Source organism: Aethalodelphis obliquidens, unplaced genomic scaffold, assembly GCF_003676395.1.
Source record: "Aethalodelphis obliquidens isolate GAN/ISIS:26980383/991018 unplaced genomic scaffold, ASM367639v1 scaffold5, whole genome shotgun sequence".
In the NCBI taxonomy this organism is placed as follows: domain Eukaryota; kingdom Metazoa; phylum Chordata; class Mammalia; order Artiodactyla; family Delphinidae; genus Aethalodelphis; species Aethalodelphis obliquidens.
In genome coordinates, this window is record NW_020837949.1 from 20,996,279 (window position 1) to 21,013,333 (window position 17,055).

Below are 17,055 nucleotides of genomic sequence, written 5' to 3' on the forward strand. Positions count from 1 at the left end.
TCTTGACCTTTTTCCATCTCTACGTCATTCAGTTATTCCCATTTCACACCCTGAACTTTATCACCCACATACCATGCACCGCCTCTGCAATCTTAAGTATTTCATTCCTTGATCACTGTTTGTCCACCTTCCAATTCATTTGCTCAAGTACACCTAGACTATACTGCTTGAATTCAAGGCAGCCAGTCTAATCACCCATCGCTTCACTGTTGCCTATCAGCCCCCCGTCTGTCTTTATCCGTCCTGTACTTCACTATCTACCATTGTAATCCCGACCTCACAAGTATCCTCACGTCTCTTGCACCCTCTCCCACCATCGTAACTCACCTAGCAAAACCCCTTCCTCAGGTGAACCCTGCCTCCACTGCTCCCATGCCTACCGGCAAGCAGCAGAAAGGAACACTGCTAAACTGGCCCAGTTTGGCACCAGATAACTAATTGGCAGTCATCCTTTATTTCTCTAGTAGAGTGGTTCTGAAAGTGCGGTCCTCAGACCAACAGCATCAGAGTCATTTGGGAACTTGTTAGAAATGCAAATTCTCGTGCTCCATCCCAGACCAGCTGAATCAGAAACTTGGGCTGAGTTTGTAAATGGTGTTTTAACAAGCCCCCCAGGTGATTCTGATGCTTGCTAGAGTTTGAGAACCACTTTTCTAGTAGGCTCCCTTTCCCGTTTCCAAGGTAAGTATTTCATACATTTGCCTTCCACACAACTCCTCCTCTCTTATTTCATATCTGTAGGGTACTGCTGATTTCATCTAGACTTGGCTGAGGGAACTGAGGCTGTCAAATGGAAACTTGTCTTCCCGTTACCACTGTTACCAATGTACGAGTGTCTGTGTCCACCTTCTTCCTTCCAGTTTCAAAGGCAGGTGTATCCTACTGCCTAACATGGGGTATCTCCCTCTGTATCTTAAGGAGAGGGAACAAAACAAAAGGAGCATTCTTAACAGCTCTAGCATCTCCCACCTTCAGAAAGAAAAGCAGAACTTTCTTGACTACGGCAGCTCCCTCCAGCGACTGCCATATTTCCTCTGCTTCTTTTTATAGCTAGTATTTGAAAAAGTTATTTACACACACAAGCTCACTTCCCAACCGTTCACTCATCTTCTATGAGCCTGAGTTAGGCTTCCACCTGCACTGTTCCCATGGAAACTGCGAGTTGAGGTTGATGGGAACGTCATTGTTGCAAATCTCATCATCTAGCACCATCAGCCACTCCCTCCTTGGGGGAAAGAAAAATCAGAAGCCCCTGTTGCATCTCCCTATTTCCCCCTAGAAGTAGCTGTTATCCTAAACTTAGTATTAAATTCTCTATATAATGTAAATAATGTTTTCTACGTTTCTATCTCTAAAACTATATTGTTTAGTTTTGTAGATTTTTAAACCCTGTAAATAAAACCGTATAAACTTTTGGTTTTGTTTTTATTGTTCAGTATTATTTTTAGATGAATTCATGTTAATACATGTCTTATAATACATAATATGTATATTACATACATATAAATATGTATAACAATATAAAACTTGTTCACTGATTTTCAGTGCTGTGTGGTATTCTAGTATGTGAATATACCATAACTTATTTATCACATCAGTTTTGACAGACGTTTGCTTGTTACCTATACTAACCCATGTATGCACACAAGTCTATACATTTCTTTATGTCTGTGTAAGTTTATATACATTTCTCTATATGTTTATATGTCTATACATTTCTTTATATGTGTGTGTATGTGTATATTTATACACATACACATACATGAATTCATACTGATATCTCTCTCTAATCAAGTATCACAGGGTTCATTTAGCCTCATCCCCACACACCTTATTTATTTGTAACTTCTTTCTCCAACAGTGAGAACTCTGGCTCATGTTATTTATAATTTATTTACTTATTTGACCAACCCTAGTACACAAGTAAAGTAGATTTAAAATTGATAACCCGTACCCTTGTGAGAAACAAATTTACCACTTAGAGTACACTGTTTATTATATAGAGTTCTTTTTTTGTTGTTACCCATACACTATCCAGTCAGAAAACTCTTTTCCAGTTACTTTGGTCAACTTCTTTCCCCCACCCCTCCAGTGAGGTATGTTATACACTTGTAACATAGTTTATTTTCATAGTCCCTGTTACATCCTGGGATTTTCCTGAACATCTCAGTTTTCTTTTTTTTTTTTTCTTTCTAAGTTTGCAAAAAATAAAGTTAATTCTTTGGTGGGGGGGTACTGTGGGTTTCAACAAATGCGGAATCTTGTATCCATCATCCCAGCACCATATCTAACAGTTTCATTGTCCTAAAAGTCAGTTCCTCCTCCTTCCCTCAACCCCTGGTAACCACTGATCTGTTTTCTATCCCTATAGTTTTGCCTTTTCCATAAACTCATATAAATGAAATAAGATACTGTGTATAGCCTTTTGGCTTTTTTCACCTAAGATGTCTTTAAGATTCATCCATGTTACATGAATCAGGAGTTCATTCCTTTTTATTTCTTAGTCACTGCATGGATATATAACTGTTTATCCATTCACTTGTTGAAGGATATCTTGGTTGTTTTCAGTTTTTGGTGATTATGAATAAAGCTGCTATAGACATTCGCATATCGGTTTTTGTGTGACCACAAGTTTTCAGTTGTTTTGGGTAAATATATAAGAATGGAATTGTTGGATCATATGGTATTGTAATGCTTAACTTTAAAATGAACTGCTAAACTGTTTTCCAAGTCAGGTGACTGGTGCTATTTTGCATTCCCACTAGCAGTGTATGAGAATTTCTCTTTAGCATTTGGTGTTGCAGGTGGTTTGGGATCATTCTAATAGATGTGTATTGATATTGCATTGTAGCTTTAATTTGCATTTGCCTAATGACTAAAGATGTTGAGTATCTTTTCACATGCTTTTTAGCCACCTGTATATCTTCTTTGGCAATTTTTCCTTGTAGGTCTTTTGCCTATTTTAACAAATTGGTTTATCTTTTTATTGTTGTTTTAAGAAATGTTTTTCCCTCCTTAATGAGCTGGCTAGAATTTCTAGTACAAAGTTCAATAGGAGTGGTGAGAAGAGGACATGCTTGCTGTGTTCTCAAAATTAATGGCAACACATTCAGTCTCTATTAAGTATGATGTTAGCTGTAGGTTTATTTGGAGATATCATTTATTAGGTTAGGAGAATTCCCTCTATTCCAAGTTTGCTAAGAACATTTTTTTCTTCTTTTTTTCTTTTTTTTTTTTGTGGTACGTGGGCCTCTCACTGTTGTGGCCTCTCCCGTTGGGGAGCACAGGCTCCGGATGCGCAGGCTCAGCGGCCGTGGCTCACGGGCCCAGCCGCTCCGCGGCATGTGGGATCTTCCTGGACCGGGGCACGAACCCGTGTCCCCTGCATCGGCAGGCGGACTCTCAACCACTGTGCCACCAGGGAAGCCCTGAGAACATTTTTAAAATCATGAATGAATGATGAATTTTGTCAAGTGAATTTTCTGCATATATTGAGATGATTGTATTTTCTTATTTCACTGTTAAGATGAATTGCATTGATTGATTTTCAAATACTGAACTAGCCATGAGGTGAACCTCACTTGATCATGATGTAGTACTCTTTTATATTATATATATATATATATTCCATTAGTCATTAAGGAAATGCAAATTAAACCACAGTGAGATACTTCATGCCCACTAAATAACTGTAATGAAAGAGACAATAACACTTGTTGGTGAGGATGTAGAGTAACTGGAACCCTTACACTCTGCTGGTGGGCATGTATTATGGTACAGCTGCTTTGGAAAACAGTTTGGCAATTAATTCCTCAAAATGCTAAATACAGAGTTACCATGTGACCCAGAAATTCCACTCCTAGGTATATACCCAAGAGAAATAAAAGCTATCCATACAAAAACTTGTAAACAAGTGTTCATAGCAGCACTATTTATAATAGTTAAAAAGTGGAAACAACCTGAATGTTCATCAGCTGATGAGTGGATAAACCAAATGTGGTCTGTCCCTACAATGGAATATCATTCAGCAATAAAAAGAAATAAAGAACTGACACGTGCTACAACATGGATGAACTCAACAATATTTAAATTAAGTGAAAGAAGCCCCACATTGTACGATTCCACTTGTGTGAAATGTCCAGAATAGGCAAAATCCGTAGCGACAGAGATTAGATCAGTGGTTGCCTAAAGCATGGCTTTTCTTCTGCCTCTTCATTGTGAGGATTTGTGTTAATCTAGTCAAGAGCTGGTCTGGGTTTAAAACTTGATGCTGCACCGGGGGCTGCGGGTTTCTCAGGTGAGACCTTCGTTTGCGTCCCTGCTTGCCTGTGGGGCTTCCCTTTCTGCTGCTCCCTGAGCCAGTCTTTGGCAGCCGCTACCCCCAGCTATATTCCATTTATTTTTCCTTCACACTTGCTAGCATTTTGAGTTAAAGGCAGGGTAGAAGGACGTTCTCTGATGTTTTGCACAGGCACTGGAACCTGGGGCTTGGGGGTGTGGCCTTCGCTAGTGTTCCTGTCTCTTTTCTGGAAGTTATGCTGGACTTAGAGCACATATTCCTGCCCTCTGCCAGGGGTAAAGAGCTGTTTTATTTGTCTGTTCCCTTTCCCAGCTGCAATGGATTTCCACCACTTCCTTCAGGCTATCCTTTTTTACCTTTCTCCTGCAGCTGAATGCTTTTGTTTCCTAGCAGAAATAGGGGAGATGGATCTAGGCAACATTTCACTGGTGTTTCATTGGTGGCTGTCGTTTTCCTTCCTCAGCTGTGGTGGGGTTTCTACCAGTGCCCTCAGGCTATGGGTTTTGTTGACTTCCACTGAAAAGTCAGGCTTTTTTTCCAGGGGATCTGGGGCTATGTAGAGTTTCAGCAGTCACTGCTGTTTCCTTCCCCCAGCCAGCCCCAAGGGGGGAACCTTTCTCAAGGCTCTCCCCAGGCAACCTTAGGAACCACAGGTGGGGGTCCTGGGGGGAAAAGTCTACACTAGGGTCTGAACCTTTAAATTTCCACAGTTTTCAGGTCTCCACGCTTTCACATTAGCCCATGTTCAGCCTTTAGCAATTCACTGAACATTTTAACTTTAATCTTCTTACCGAACTCTGCCCCACGTAAGCAAATGCTTGAGTCCAGTTTCTCCTTGTGGTGGACTGTCTCCAGTTTTCAGGCGAGTTGTTTGCTCATGACCTCAGTTCTCCAGTGGGTTCAAGAAAAGTCATCAGTTTTCCGCTTCTCCAGCTTTTTTCTTGCTGTGAGGGTAGGACATATGTTCTTTCCAGCTCTTTATTCTCATTGGCTGAAACTAGAAGTCCTGTGGTTTCTTTTGATAAACATATGTTCTTATTTTATTTTATTTTATTTTATTTTTTTGCAGTACACGGGCCTCTCACTATTGTGGCCTCTCCCGTTGTGGAGCACAGGCTCCGGACGCACAGGCTCAGTGGCCATGGCTCACGGGCCTAGCCGCTCCGCGGCATGTGGGATCTTCCTGGACCGGGGCACGAACCCGCGTCCCCTGCATCAGCAGGTGGACTGTCAACCACTGTGCCACCAGGGAAGCCCTGTTCTTAATTTTGATGGAACCAAACCTATCAGGCTTTTTCATTGGTTTGTACTTTTCATGTTTTGTTGATTGACAATTGTATATGAACTGATTTCTTTTCTTTGGCTGCGTTGGGTCTTCGTTGCTGTGCACGGGCTTTCTCTAGTTGCAGCGAGCGGGGGCTTCTCTTCGTTGTGGTGCACGGGCTTCTCACTGCGGTGCCTTTCCTTGCTGCGGAGCGCGGGCTCCAGTAGTTGCAGCACACGGGCTTCAGTAGTTGTGGCTCACGGGCTCTAGAGCGCAGGCTCAGTAGTTGTGGTGCAGGGCTTAGCTGCTCCGCGGCATGTGGGATCTTCCCGGACCAGGGATCGAACCTGTGTCCCCTACGTTGGCAGGCGGATTCTTAACCACTTCGCTGCCAGGGAAGTCCCGAACTAATTCTTTTTACAGACACATATTACGGCAGAACAGACTATGCTATAGAAAGTTCATGTAAAGCTAGAATTATTTGATCCTTGAATCCATGTTTGGATTTTCTTTATGAGAAAAGTATTAACGACTAATTCAATTTCTTTATGAATGTGGGACAAATTATTATTTCTATTTCTTCTTGAGTCACTCTGTTAAGTTGTATTTTCTTAGGAATTTGTCCACCTCATCAGCTTCAAATTTATTCGCATTTGCTCATAATTGCCTATATTATAAATATCTGTTATTGTTTTTATACCTCATACTTTACATTTATGCCTTCTGGGTTATTTTTCCCTTTGGTCATCCTCACTTAAGGCTTTGCTATTTTATTAGCCTTTTTGAAATATCAATTTTTGCCTTTGTTGATATTTGCTATTGTCCTTTGGTTTCTATTTCATTGATTTCTGCTTTTATCTTTATTATTTCATTCCTCCTATTTTTCTTTGGGTTTATTTCTCAGCTTTCCATTATCAAATTGAAGAGTATATAGAGAACCAGATCTGAGCAGATCCTAGAGAGATGCATGTCAATTGCTACGTGGCTCACACCCTCAGCACACCTGTTCATGCCACACCACCACCTTCCAGCCAGCTCATACCTAAAGGGCTTCAAGTGAGTTAGTTTTCTGTGATCTGTTGTCTGAGGCATGAAAAAGCCAAGTTATGTTCATGTATATAACATGCTGGAGCCAGGCCAGAGTGGACTGCTGTGGGATAATAGCCCTTTTTAGGGGAGACCCTGAAGGATAGTATAGAAAGAAAGTTCTTCCAATGAGCAGAACTTGAATAGTACCTTTCATGGTCTCCTTTGTGTGTGTGTGTGGAGGGGGGGAAGGTGAGCTACGCAGAGGTGAGGCTCTGACCAGATTCTTAGGCAGTAGCTAATGATTTTTAGGAACTTAGAAGAAACAAGAATGAAGACTCAGTGCAAGGAATTTTATGGAAGAGGCATGTGGATGAGCTTCTTGGGGTGATCTGGAGTATGAGAATTTTTGTCTCACGTATTAATCAAGTGGACAAGATGACCCATTGTGCCCATCAGTTAGTTTCTCTCTCCCTCCACCTAGTGACTGCTCTGGGCTCATGAACAAGTGGCCATGGTGTAGGCAGGGTGCTAAAACAGACACATTCTGGGTTTAAATGTGTTTTCTCAGCTGCCATGATCTGTCAGCAACTCTACTCATGGACTTACAGAACGCCTTCTTCACCATGATGCTATTCCACAGAGCACAGGGCTGCACCAAGGCACTCACTCGAAGGCAAAATAAGTAGAGCATTAACCTTAAAAGATTTACGCATCTTACTGTGGTGCCTTCATGCTGCTGCATAATGAGGCCGAGGGAGGAAGATGGATGGAGCCCAGGGATTCCCTGTGGTGCCTCCTCCTACTCTTATGTCCAGTCGTAAAAGTAGATGCAAGGACCTCTCACTGACAGCATCCCTAAAGACTCAGATCTCTCAGAAATGAAATCCAATATCCAGGACTAATGGTGTCAGTGGTGCAGAGTGAAGCAGTCCTTGCTCGTTGGTGGTGGAAAGGATGTACTCATCAGAGGAGTTCAGGAGAAGGGTTCTGGGTGCTGTTTCTGACTTAAACCTGATGCTGTAGCCATCTCAAGTGATTTTACTAGCTAACTGATTATCTTTCTAATAAATTCACTTCCCGTTTAAAGCAGAGAGGATTGATTTCTAATATTTGAAAAGAAGGACCCTCGTTTTTATAGTGGAACAAGTGGAGGCGGGGGAGCAGATTAGGAGGTTGAATTGTGCCCTCCTCACAAGACATGTTCCAGTCTTAATCCCCAATACCTGGTACTTGTGGATGTGACCTTATTTGGAAATAGGGTCTTTGCAGATGTAACCAAGTTAAGATGAGATCATACTGGATTAGGGTGGGCCCTAAGTCCAAGGACTGGTGTCCTTATAAGAGGAGAGACACAGAGACACACAGGGAAGAAGGCCATGTGCTGATGGAGCCAGAGACTGCAGTGATTATAACTACAAGCCAAGGAACACTAACAATTGCTAGGAAGAAGCAAAGAAAGATTCTTCCTTAGTACCTTCAGAGGGAGTATGCCTTTGCAGATTTCAGATTTCTAGCCTCTAGAACCGTGAGAGAATAATACATTTATGTTGTTTGAAGCCACACAGTCTGTGGTCATCTGTTATAGCCACCTTGGGAAACTAATACACACTTCATTCAAGGTACCCTGAGTCTGTGAAAAGATTCAGTCCTGGGAATTGGATGAGTGGCTGGCTGTGTTCTCTACTGTGGTGATTCAACCCAGGTCTCAGTTTGCCGGGCTTATAGGTAGGGCTTCAGTGGACCACCCATCAGTTTTGATCCTAAAAAAACACATGATAATTAGCCACTGTCCAGAATTACCCTCGTTCGACTATTCTGATTACCATGCTGCTCCTGCTGCCTGGGGTATCGCACCCACCTTTCTTCCTGGAAATGAAATTCTGCTCATGCCCTACTGCCCAACGAACCTGCTGTCCATTCCCACTGAAATCGGCAGCATCTCCTACCAGCGTACCTGGCTGATGAAGAACAGCCAGAACAATCCCTTAGAACGTGCTCCGAGTGCCCTCAACAACATAGCAAGTTTAAGCAAAATCCAAAGCACCAAATAATCCAAAATAAGATGCACTATTATTATTATTTTTTTTTTTTGCGGTACACGGGCCTCTCACTGTTGTGGCCTCTCCCGCCGCGGAGCACAGGCTCCGGATGCGCAGGCTCAGCGGCCATGGCTCACGGGCCCAGCCGCTCCACGGCATGTGGGATCTTCCCGGACCGGGGCACGAACCCGTGTCCCCTGCATCGGCAGGCAGCCTCTCAACCACTGAGCCACCAGGGAAGCCCAAGATGCACTATTATTTTATGAACTACTTGGGTAAAAAAAAAAAAAAGCACCGTCAAAGTGTGACTTATGATAATTTATAATACATCCTCATCTCAGAGACATGAAAAGATGTGCATCTTAGAACTCCTGAAATACAGTATTTCTCAAAGCCTTGGTGAAGGGAGTGTCATTTGAGCTTTCTTAAGGAACAAAGAGTGTGAACAAGCAGACCGTACGTGATAAACCACTCGGACACTTCTATCCCTCTAAGACTTTGGATTTCTTCCAAGGAATTTCTGGCAACTTAACTTTATTTAATATGTGGGCTACCACTGAGTCCAGGTTTCAGTCAACCAGCTAAGAAAACAATTAGAACGACTTCTCGCTGCTTGAGGCAGCATATTGATCCAAATCCCTGTATGCACACCCACATTGATAAATTCAGCCTGATAGAAAACTCTGATTGTCTCTCTTTGATCTAGCACCCTCATATTCTGTTAACCATACATATTTGCTAGTTTTTGCAGATATTTTTTAGGGTGGAAGCCTTCTTCTGGGTCAGACTCAATTGTATTTGTCCTCGTGGGCATCTGACTGTTATTACAGGTTTGAAAAAAATGAAGAGTGGTGGAGGTGATGAAGGGGTATGGCTTTCTGTGTCACCAAGCTCCAGTGAGGTTATTGAGAGTTTTCAAGCAAGGTGGGAACTGCGTCATCAGACAGGAGAAGAGTGGTTGAGTCTTCCGACAAGCGAGTTCCATTGCGGATTGAGCTTTATCGATACTCTGACTCACCTGCACCCTCTCATGTGTAACTGCTGCACTTCTCAAGGTCCTATTTTCAAATAAGAGACCTGGTGAAGCTATGAGTCACACCAACGCTGTAATTTCGCAACTCCTGGGATCAGACCTGTAAGTTTGTCTTTTGGTCTTCTCAGCATTTTAGCTGCAAGCAATAAGAGATTCCTTTACTGTAACCTTAGAAAATCTCTGATTTTCCAGTCTCTGCTTTGATAGGAGGATTGAGGAATTAGAATTTGTTATTGTCTCCCTTTAAGCCAGTAGTTTTCACTGGTAGTGATTTTTGTCTTCCTCAGGGGACATTTGGCAATATCTGGAGACATTTTTGGTTGTCACAACTGGGAGGGATGTATGTGTCTTCCTTGCATCTAGTGGATAGAGAGACCAGGGGTGTTGTTAAACGTCCCATAACGCATAGGACAATCTCCCGTAACAAAGAAGTACCCAGCCCAAAACGTCAGCAGTTTTGGGGCTGAGAAGCCCTGTTTTCAGCTCTTTGCTGTAGTAGGAAGTAGCCACGCCACCCAACCTCCCTTGCTGACATTCCCCTCTGCAATCTCACTTTTTACCAGAAAGATACTCTGACATGATCAGTTATAAGAAGCACCATTATTTTATGAACTACTAAGAAGGAAAAATCACCATCAAATTGATTTTTATTTATTTATTTTTGCGGTACGCAGGCCTCTCACCGCTGTGGCCTCTCCCGCTGCGGAGCACAGGCTCCGGACGCGCAGGCTTAGTGGCCATGGCTCACGGGCCCAGCTGGTCCGCGGCATGTGGGATCCTCCCGGACCGGGGCACGAACCCGTGTCCCCTGCATTGGCAGGCGGACTCTCAACCACCGCGCCACCAGGGAAGCCCTATCAAATTGATTTTTAACACACGTCCTTTTATGTGTGCTCATCATATTCTTCTATGGCAGTGGCCACTCAGTCCTGCCAAAGCCACTTTATGGGCACTTAATTCTAGATGGCAGGTGCTACTGTGACTGCTTCTCCATGAGATGCTGTAGGATAGTAAAGTCATTTCCCTTCATACTTGCAGAATTCCAGTTACCTTTAATCCCAATAAGGTCCAATAACTAACCCTCGAATTTTTGTTGCCTGCAATCACGCCTGATTCTCATTAGCAAAATGTGTGTGTGTGTGTGTGTGTGTGTGTGTGTGTGTGTGTGCGCGCGCGCACACACATGTGAAAGATATTGGGACACTGTCTAGCTTATGGAGGAGCTGGGCTTGCTGAAGACCACATTTAGGGCTACCTTTAATATCATCCGAGTCAGGCTTATGGAACTTGTGTGAAGAGGTCAGTACTGCTCACCAATGCCAGGCTCCAGGTGCTGTAGCTTTGGCTGTGGACACTCGCTCTAGCATCACCTCCACGGCTGCTCACACTTGAGCGTAGTTCCACTGCTCCTGCCTCAGAGTTCCCCATAGTCTACTGCCTCTTTACTCACTGGCTGGGGTGGAGGTGTCTCATTCATGGCAGTTTAGTGCATGCTTGTGCTCTGGTCACAAGGGAGGCTGGCATTTTCGGCATCTATAATAAGAGGCAAATCCTGCTTCCATCAGTCTTGCTGTGTGGGGAATTCCCCAAGCATAGAAAAATGTTACAGATTCTGATTGGCTACGAAGAATGGCCAAAGTCCCCTACGCCGATTCCCGCCATTCTCTCCCTTCTGCTCAAAACAGAAAACCAGGAATCATCCTGGCCTCTCCTCTTCCCCTCCCTTAGTACATCAGCAAGTAGTTGATTCTACCTCCAAAATATAGTCTTGAATCCATCCTCTTTTTGGCTCCTGTGTCAATGACTTAATACAGCTGACTATTGTCCACTTCATCTGGATTACTGTAACAGCCTCTTTTCTTCCCATCTCCATATCCATGTTCCCCAAAGCAGCAAGAGTATGTTTCTTCGTAAATCACCCTATAAAACTTGTTTGCTTTAAAGCCTTCAGTGGCTTTTTTTTTTTTTATCCCCACTTAAAATAAAATCCCCTATCCTTATTTTGGTCTAAGGAGGGTGATCTTTCGTCTCGTTTTACATAGGATACAATTTTTAAGAGCGCTTCCTTTTTATTCTCAAAAGGGTATGGTTTACTGTGTTGGTTTTTTTTTTTATGATACGCAGGCCTCTCACTGTTGTGGCCTCTCCTGTTGCGGAGCACAGGCTCCGGACACGCAGGCTCAGCGGCCATGGCTCACGGGCCCATCCGCTCCGCGGCATGTGGGATCTTCCCGGACCGGAGCACAAACCCGTGTCCCCTGCATCGGCGGGCGGACTCTCAACCACTGCGCCACCAGGGAAGTCCAAGGGTATGGTTTAGACAGCACGTTAGTGTCAGTTTACCAATGAGGCCCTGAGTTTTCTGAGCCCTGCGCCTTCCCCCCCTCACTCACTGAACTGCTCTCAGACTTGTCTTCTCTGAGCGCTTGTCCCTCCTTTGGGGACTTGCAGGTTCTCTCCTTCTTCCTGGCACACTTTTCCTCACATTCTTCACACAGCTCTCACCTCATTGTCCTTCAAGTCTTAGCTAAGTGGTCATCTCTGAGAAGTCCTTCCTTACCTCTCTCTCTAACAGCCCTCTCCCCCTGTTCTCTGTATCATTTCCTTCTTCATTTCCTCCGTAGAGTCACCAGAATTTGGCATTGAGTTGTCTGTCTATTGTTTAATCTCTGTCTCTCACACTAGAATGTAAGCTCCCTGAGGGTGTGGATTACATGTGTCTTACCCTTGTATCCCAGGGCCCGAACCTGTCACTTAATGGTTCCTTCAATCAATCAATAAAAGGCCTTCCCTCCCTGACCCCTTGACAAGGTTTGAGCTCCCGTGCTAGACACAGTCAGAGCACTGTGTACTTTTCTCCCTCAATGCGTCTCACAGTTGTACTTAAATGGTAATTTGTGTAATTTCACTTTACCAGTTTCTCCTTCTAGATGCATGTCCAGGGGAACAGAGGCACGTTCCTCTTGCCATGCTGAGAACAGGGCACTCCAGTACGTGTGAGTCTGTTGAGTCTTCTGCAAGCTCATGGGTCTGGGAGAAGGAGGTGATGATGGTTCTCTGCTGGGGTAGGGAAAACCTTGAAGGGCGAGTGCCTGGGGCCGGATGGGAGAGCAGAGCATTCAGTGCAGGCTCCCACACGCAGCGGGACTAGCTGCTTAGTCTTTCTCTTGAGCGGAATTTCCCTGGACTTCCTCTGCTTCCCTCTCAGTCTCCCTCTTAGAGGCTTCTTGAACCCCAGAAAAATCTGGGCACATCAAGGACCCAGACCCTTCAGCCAAAACAAATGGCAGGGATGGGAGCAAAGCCTCTGGATCCTGGGGAAGAGTTGGAGAAATGGGGAGAGAAAGACTTCCAGCTAATACCTTAGTTGATTCTGTGTTGTCTTTGTAAACAGAAGTCAAGCCTAGTGGTCCAACAGCTGCCGAAGAAAGCAAACCAGACACACTTCCACCATCCAGTGTTCAAGACACAGTCAAACAAAGCACAGTCCCACCATCCACTAACAAAACTGTGACTGCACTGGAGACCAAGGGAAGCACAGCCACAACGCCTAACACCTCAAGGGCAGTGCCAACCTCAGCCCAGCAAAGCACAACTGCAGCAGCCAGTGGCAAAGATGAGAAACCAGCCACGGGCAGCCCTGCTATAACTACTAAAGACTCAAAGGATTCTACAACCACACCAACCACTGTCTCGACAAAGCCTGAAACCACAAGCAGCCAGAGTGGAATTAAAAGCAGTTCAGCTAAATCTGGAACTCAGAGTAGCCACAGTGTGACCACAAGCAGTGTGATCACTAAGGAAGGAAATCAGGCAGCCTCTGACCTTCCAAATCCGGGTAACACCTCAGTCATCACGCCTGCTCTTCCTTCCGTGCCCACCCCGGCAAGCACTCACCGGCCTAGCACCGTCCCTGTGACTTTGGTCCCTGTGACTTCAGAGCCTGCAGGGAGCTCCGAGGGACCAAACAAAATTACAGCAGCTACAAGTTTAGGCACAATGGCGGGTCCCACCTTCACGATGCAGGGGACACTGACCACACTAAGTAAGTAATGCCTTTCTTTTTTCAAGCAAAAAGAAGCTTTCAAATGCTTATGTTCTGTATCTCCAGCGATTCATGCATATTCATATTCATGAATATGCGCCACCTTCACCCAGCCAGTTGGTTTCCCATTTCATGATGAGCAGCGGCCGGCAGAGCTGTGTGTTCTGGTGAGAGCTCAGGGTTTTGACCTGCCTAGTGGAGCATTTACTTTTTTTTTTCTTAAGTGCTGGTCTTAACCCAGTAAATTAATTTCAAAACTCACTGATGGATCGTGAGCCTCAAGATCATGACCCAGGTCAGATCTATTGAATCAGAATTTCTAGGCGTGAACCTGAGCATCTGCGTTTTGAGGAAACCTCCACCCCCCAGCCCCACAGGTAATTTGGGTGTGTGGTGAAGAACTAGATAGCCACACCACAAGAGCACGGTCGCCTCCGGTTGCCTCCTGCGAAAGAGCCAGTGCTCTGAGTTGGATACACCAGGATGCCAATCCCTGCTCTGCCACTTGTTAGCGTGTGATGTTGGGCGATTCATCGAGTTCCTCTGAGACTCAGTTTCCTTGTTTATAGAATAGGGATAATTACAGTACCTTCCGCATAGAGTTGTGAGGATTGAAAAATAAAGTACCTTTGAAGCACTTAGGAAGGAGCCTCACAGGGAGTAAGTACTCAGTTAACGTTAGCTTTGCTGCTGGCATTGTCACTGCTGTTGATACTTCTTCTGTCGGGTTCCTACACTGGCTCATCCAATCTGCTCATCCTGTAATAGGTTATGCGAATTGACTTCATCTGCCTGCCTCTGCCTCCCCATAGCCTGCCTCCTTCTGGTTGTGGTCTAGGTGGGGGGATAAGACCAAAGAACCTCAGAAAACTAGGAACAAAAAAGCCTATCTTTTTGTGTTAAAGGTACCACTCCCCTTTTCTCATAAACTTTGTTTTCCCAATTATAGCACCATGGGTTACCTCACAAGGAACTCAACACACCTCCAGCAAGACACCAGCTGTCACTGGCACCTCTGAGGCTCTGCAGCCTACAGGCTCTTCATCGGGACCTGGGACCACATCTCCTGCCAGGGGACCCACAAGCACCAACACTCATTTGGAGTCAACTGTCCTCCAAGGCTCCAGTATCCCTTCTCCCACCTCAGTAATTCCAGCAGGTGTGGGACAGGTGAGAGAGCCCAGAGTCGGAGAGAAGGGACTCCAGGAAGAGCATTTCTACTCTTCCCTCCTCAGGGCACCTGGGGGTGCTGTGAGGAGCTGCCATCGTTCACTCACCCTCTCTGGCTTTGCTGGACTCTGGCGTAGACAGCAGGATAGCCAGTAACACACCTGGCTCTCCAACTCCAGCCGGCCACACTCCCAGCTTGCCTGCAACTCCTTATTTGGTGTCACCCACCCAAGGGAGGGAGGGAGAAGGCAAAGACAAGACCTTGTCAGGCTCAGCCTGACCCTTAATCCCAGTGGCTTCTTCCAGATACAGTGCGATCCTCCCGAAAAGCTGAATGAGAAGATGCTCGTCCTGAACGTCTCGAAAACTGATGTCTCGAAAACCAACATCTGTGTGAGTACCTTGCTCACCTGAGCCCCGCTCTGATCTACATCCCCAAAATGCGGTTTAGCAGCAGGGTCACGGAAGGTGGAAGGGAATGAAGTGTTCCTTCCAGAAAGGAGCAGAGAGATGTTTTCATTTTCCGGCTCTTGTTTTTTCCTAGTAGGACAGGACATGGTCCCTTCCCATCTTATGGAGGGTCAGAGCCAGGCTCAGGCTTCTCTAAGGGAAGCCCCGCCCTCAGGGCTGCTGCAGGGCCAGAAATCTGGGCTTTCACTTCTGAGAGTCTGGCGACCCCAATCCTGGTTCCTGTTTGCTTCTAGTTCAGGATGTGACTTTAAGTCGATCTCTTTGGGCTTCAGAGGCCTCAGTTGAAAATGACAGGCTTAGTCTGCCTAACTCTCCCTGTTCTAATAGTCTGTGGTTTTATATTTCCTGGTCCATGTGTTATCTGATGGCCACCCTCTAACCTAGGGGAGCTGTTGCCCGACAGTTGTCCTTCCCTTCAGGGGGAGTTGTTTGTGTATTGTTTGGGGGAGGTGGCGTCAGCACGTGTGTGAGTAAGTTTGCATGTGTAGCAGTGTGTCCACTGCCTTCAGACTGCCAGTCTCCCTAGGATTAAGGGCTTTAGTCTGGGGATGTCTGCCGCAGAGCTTAGTCAGTAGCTGAGGCCTGAGTGAGGGCTGGTGATGGATAGCTCACTGCTGCCCTCTCCTGGTCAGTGGCTATTTTGGCAAACACCTCTGGGAACTAGAATAGGATGGAAAACTTGGGTTTACAGTACTTTTATACCACCTATTTTCTGCAGTTGTTTCCTTTTGGGTGTCCATTTTGCTGGAATTTTCCAAGTGAACTATAGAAAAGCTAGAGTTTTAAAAGGGAGCAGTGTTCCCCTAGGGTAGGGCTTATTGGACAAGGTAAGAATCACACTGATGCTTGCTCGGCCTTTCCTTCGGCTCTCTTTTTGGCTGAAACTTGGCAGGGGCGTGTTTGGTGGTAAGAAGCGTTCTTTTCCTTTGCTGTGAATGGAAAGAGGAAAGCCCTGGATCTTTACCTGGTAGCAGGTTGGGGAATTGGCAAGCCTAAGGAAATTCCAGGTAGAAACCCAAGGGATGGTTTGTGGGACAAGCCAGATGGAGTCCTTTTCTTCATCTCCGTACCCCTATTCCAAACTCTGGTCAGAGACACATCAGTTTGGGGTGTCTCTGGATGATGTGGCCGGGCTGGGTAAAAGCTGCCCACACTTTGCTTCCTCACCCTCAGCCCTAAAGCCAGCCAGCCACACTCTTTCTGCTGAGAAATACAGAAGACTCCCGTCTAAGACGTCCTCGTGCATCTTGAAGATACTCCCAATTTCCCCTGTGCAGTGATGGCCTCGCCTTTCTCCCGTCAGCCTGTTTATGGTTTCAGGGTCTTAGCCTAGGGAACGGGCACATGTGTTTCGACTTTGGGACGGATAACCTTGAGCTGAGAGCCAGGGCTTCCCCTCCTGAGGTCTTTGAACTCAGCATCAAGGGCTGGCAAATGGTAGGTTCAGAGAGGACTGGCCTCTTCCCCACTGGCAGTGCCTCCTCAGGTCCTTCTGGGGAGAGCGATGATGGGGGACAGGAGGTCGTGATCCTTAAGGAGCTCTGAGGGAGAAAGCGGCACTAGGGCGAATGGTATTGCTCCACCACGACGAGATAAACAGGATAAGGAGACTAGGGGGAGAGCTCCACGTGAGGCAGAGAAGGCAGGGGCTGGCCCAGGAGGACAGCACATAACTCACCACTCCTGGCAGGCCTGGGAATGGCA

The 17,055-nt window shown here is 45.6% G+C and overlaps 1 protein-coding gene across 1 annotated transcript in view; it reads left to right on the forward strand.

The window, feature by feature from the left end:
* The window catches only part of PODXL (podocalyxin like), a 42,319-nt gene that overhangs the window by 19,008 nt on the left and 6,256 nt on the right, over positions 1–17,055 (forward strand). Inside the window, exons 2-4 of the mRNA XM_027101901.1 lie at positions 13,060–13,710; positions 14,660–14,880; positions 15,187–15,273. Coding sequence (XP_026957702.1) covers positions 13,060–13,710; positions 14,660–14,880; positions 15,187–15,273 — 959 coding nt within the window. The remainder of the gene's footprint in view (positions 1–13,059; positions 13,711–14,659; positions 14,881–15,186; positions 15,274–17,055) is intronic.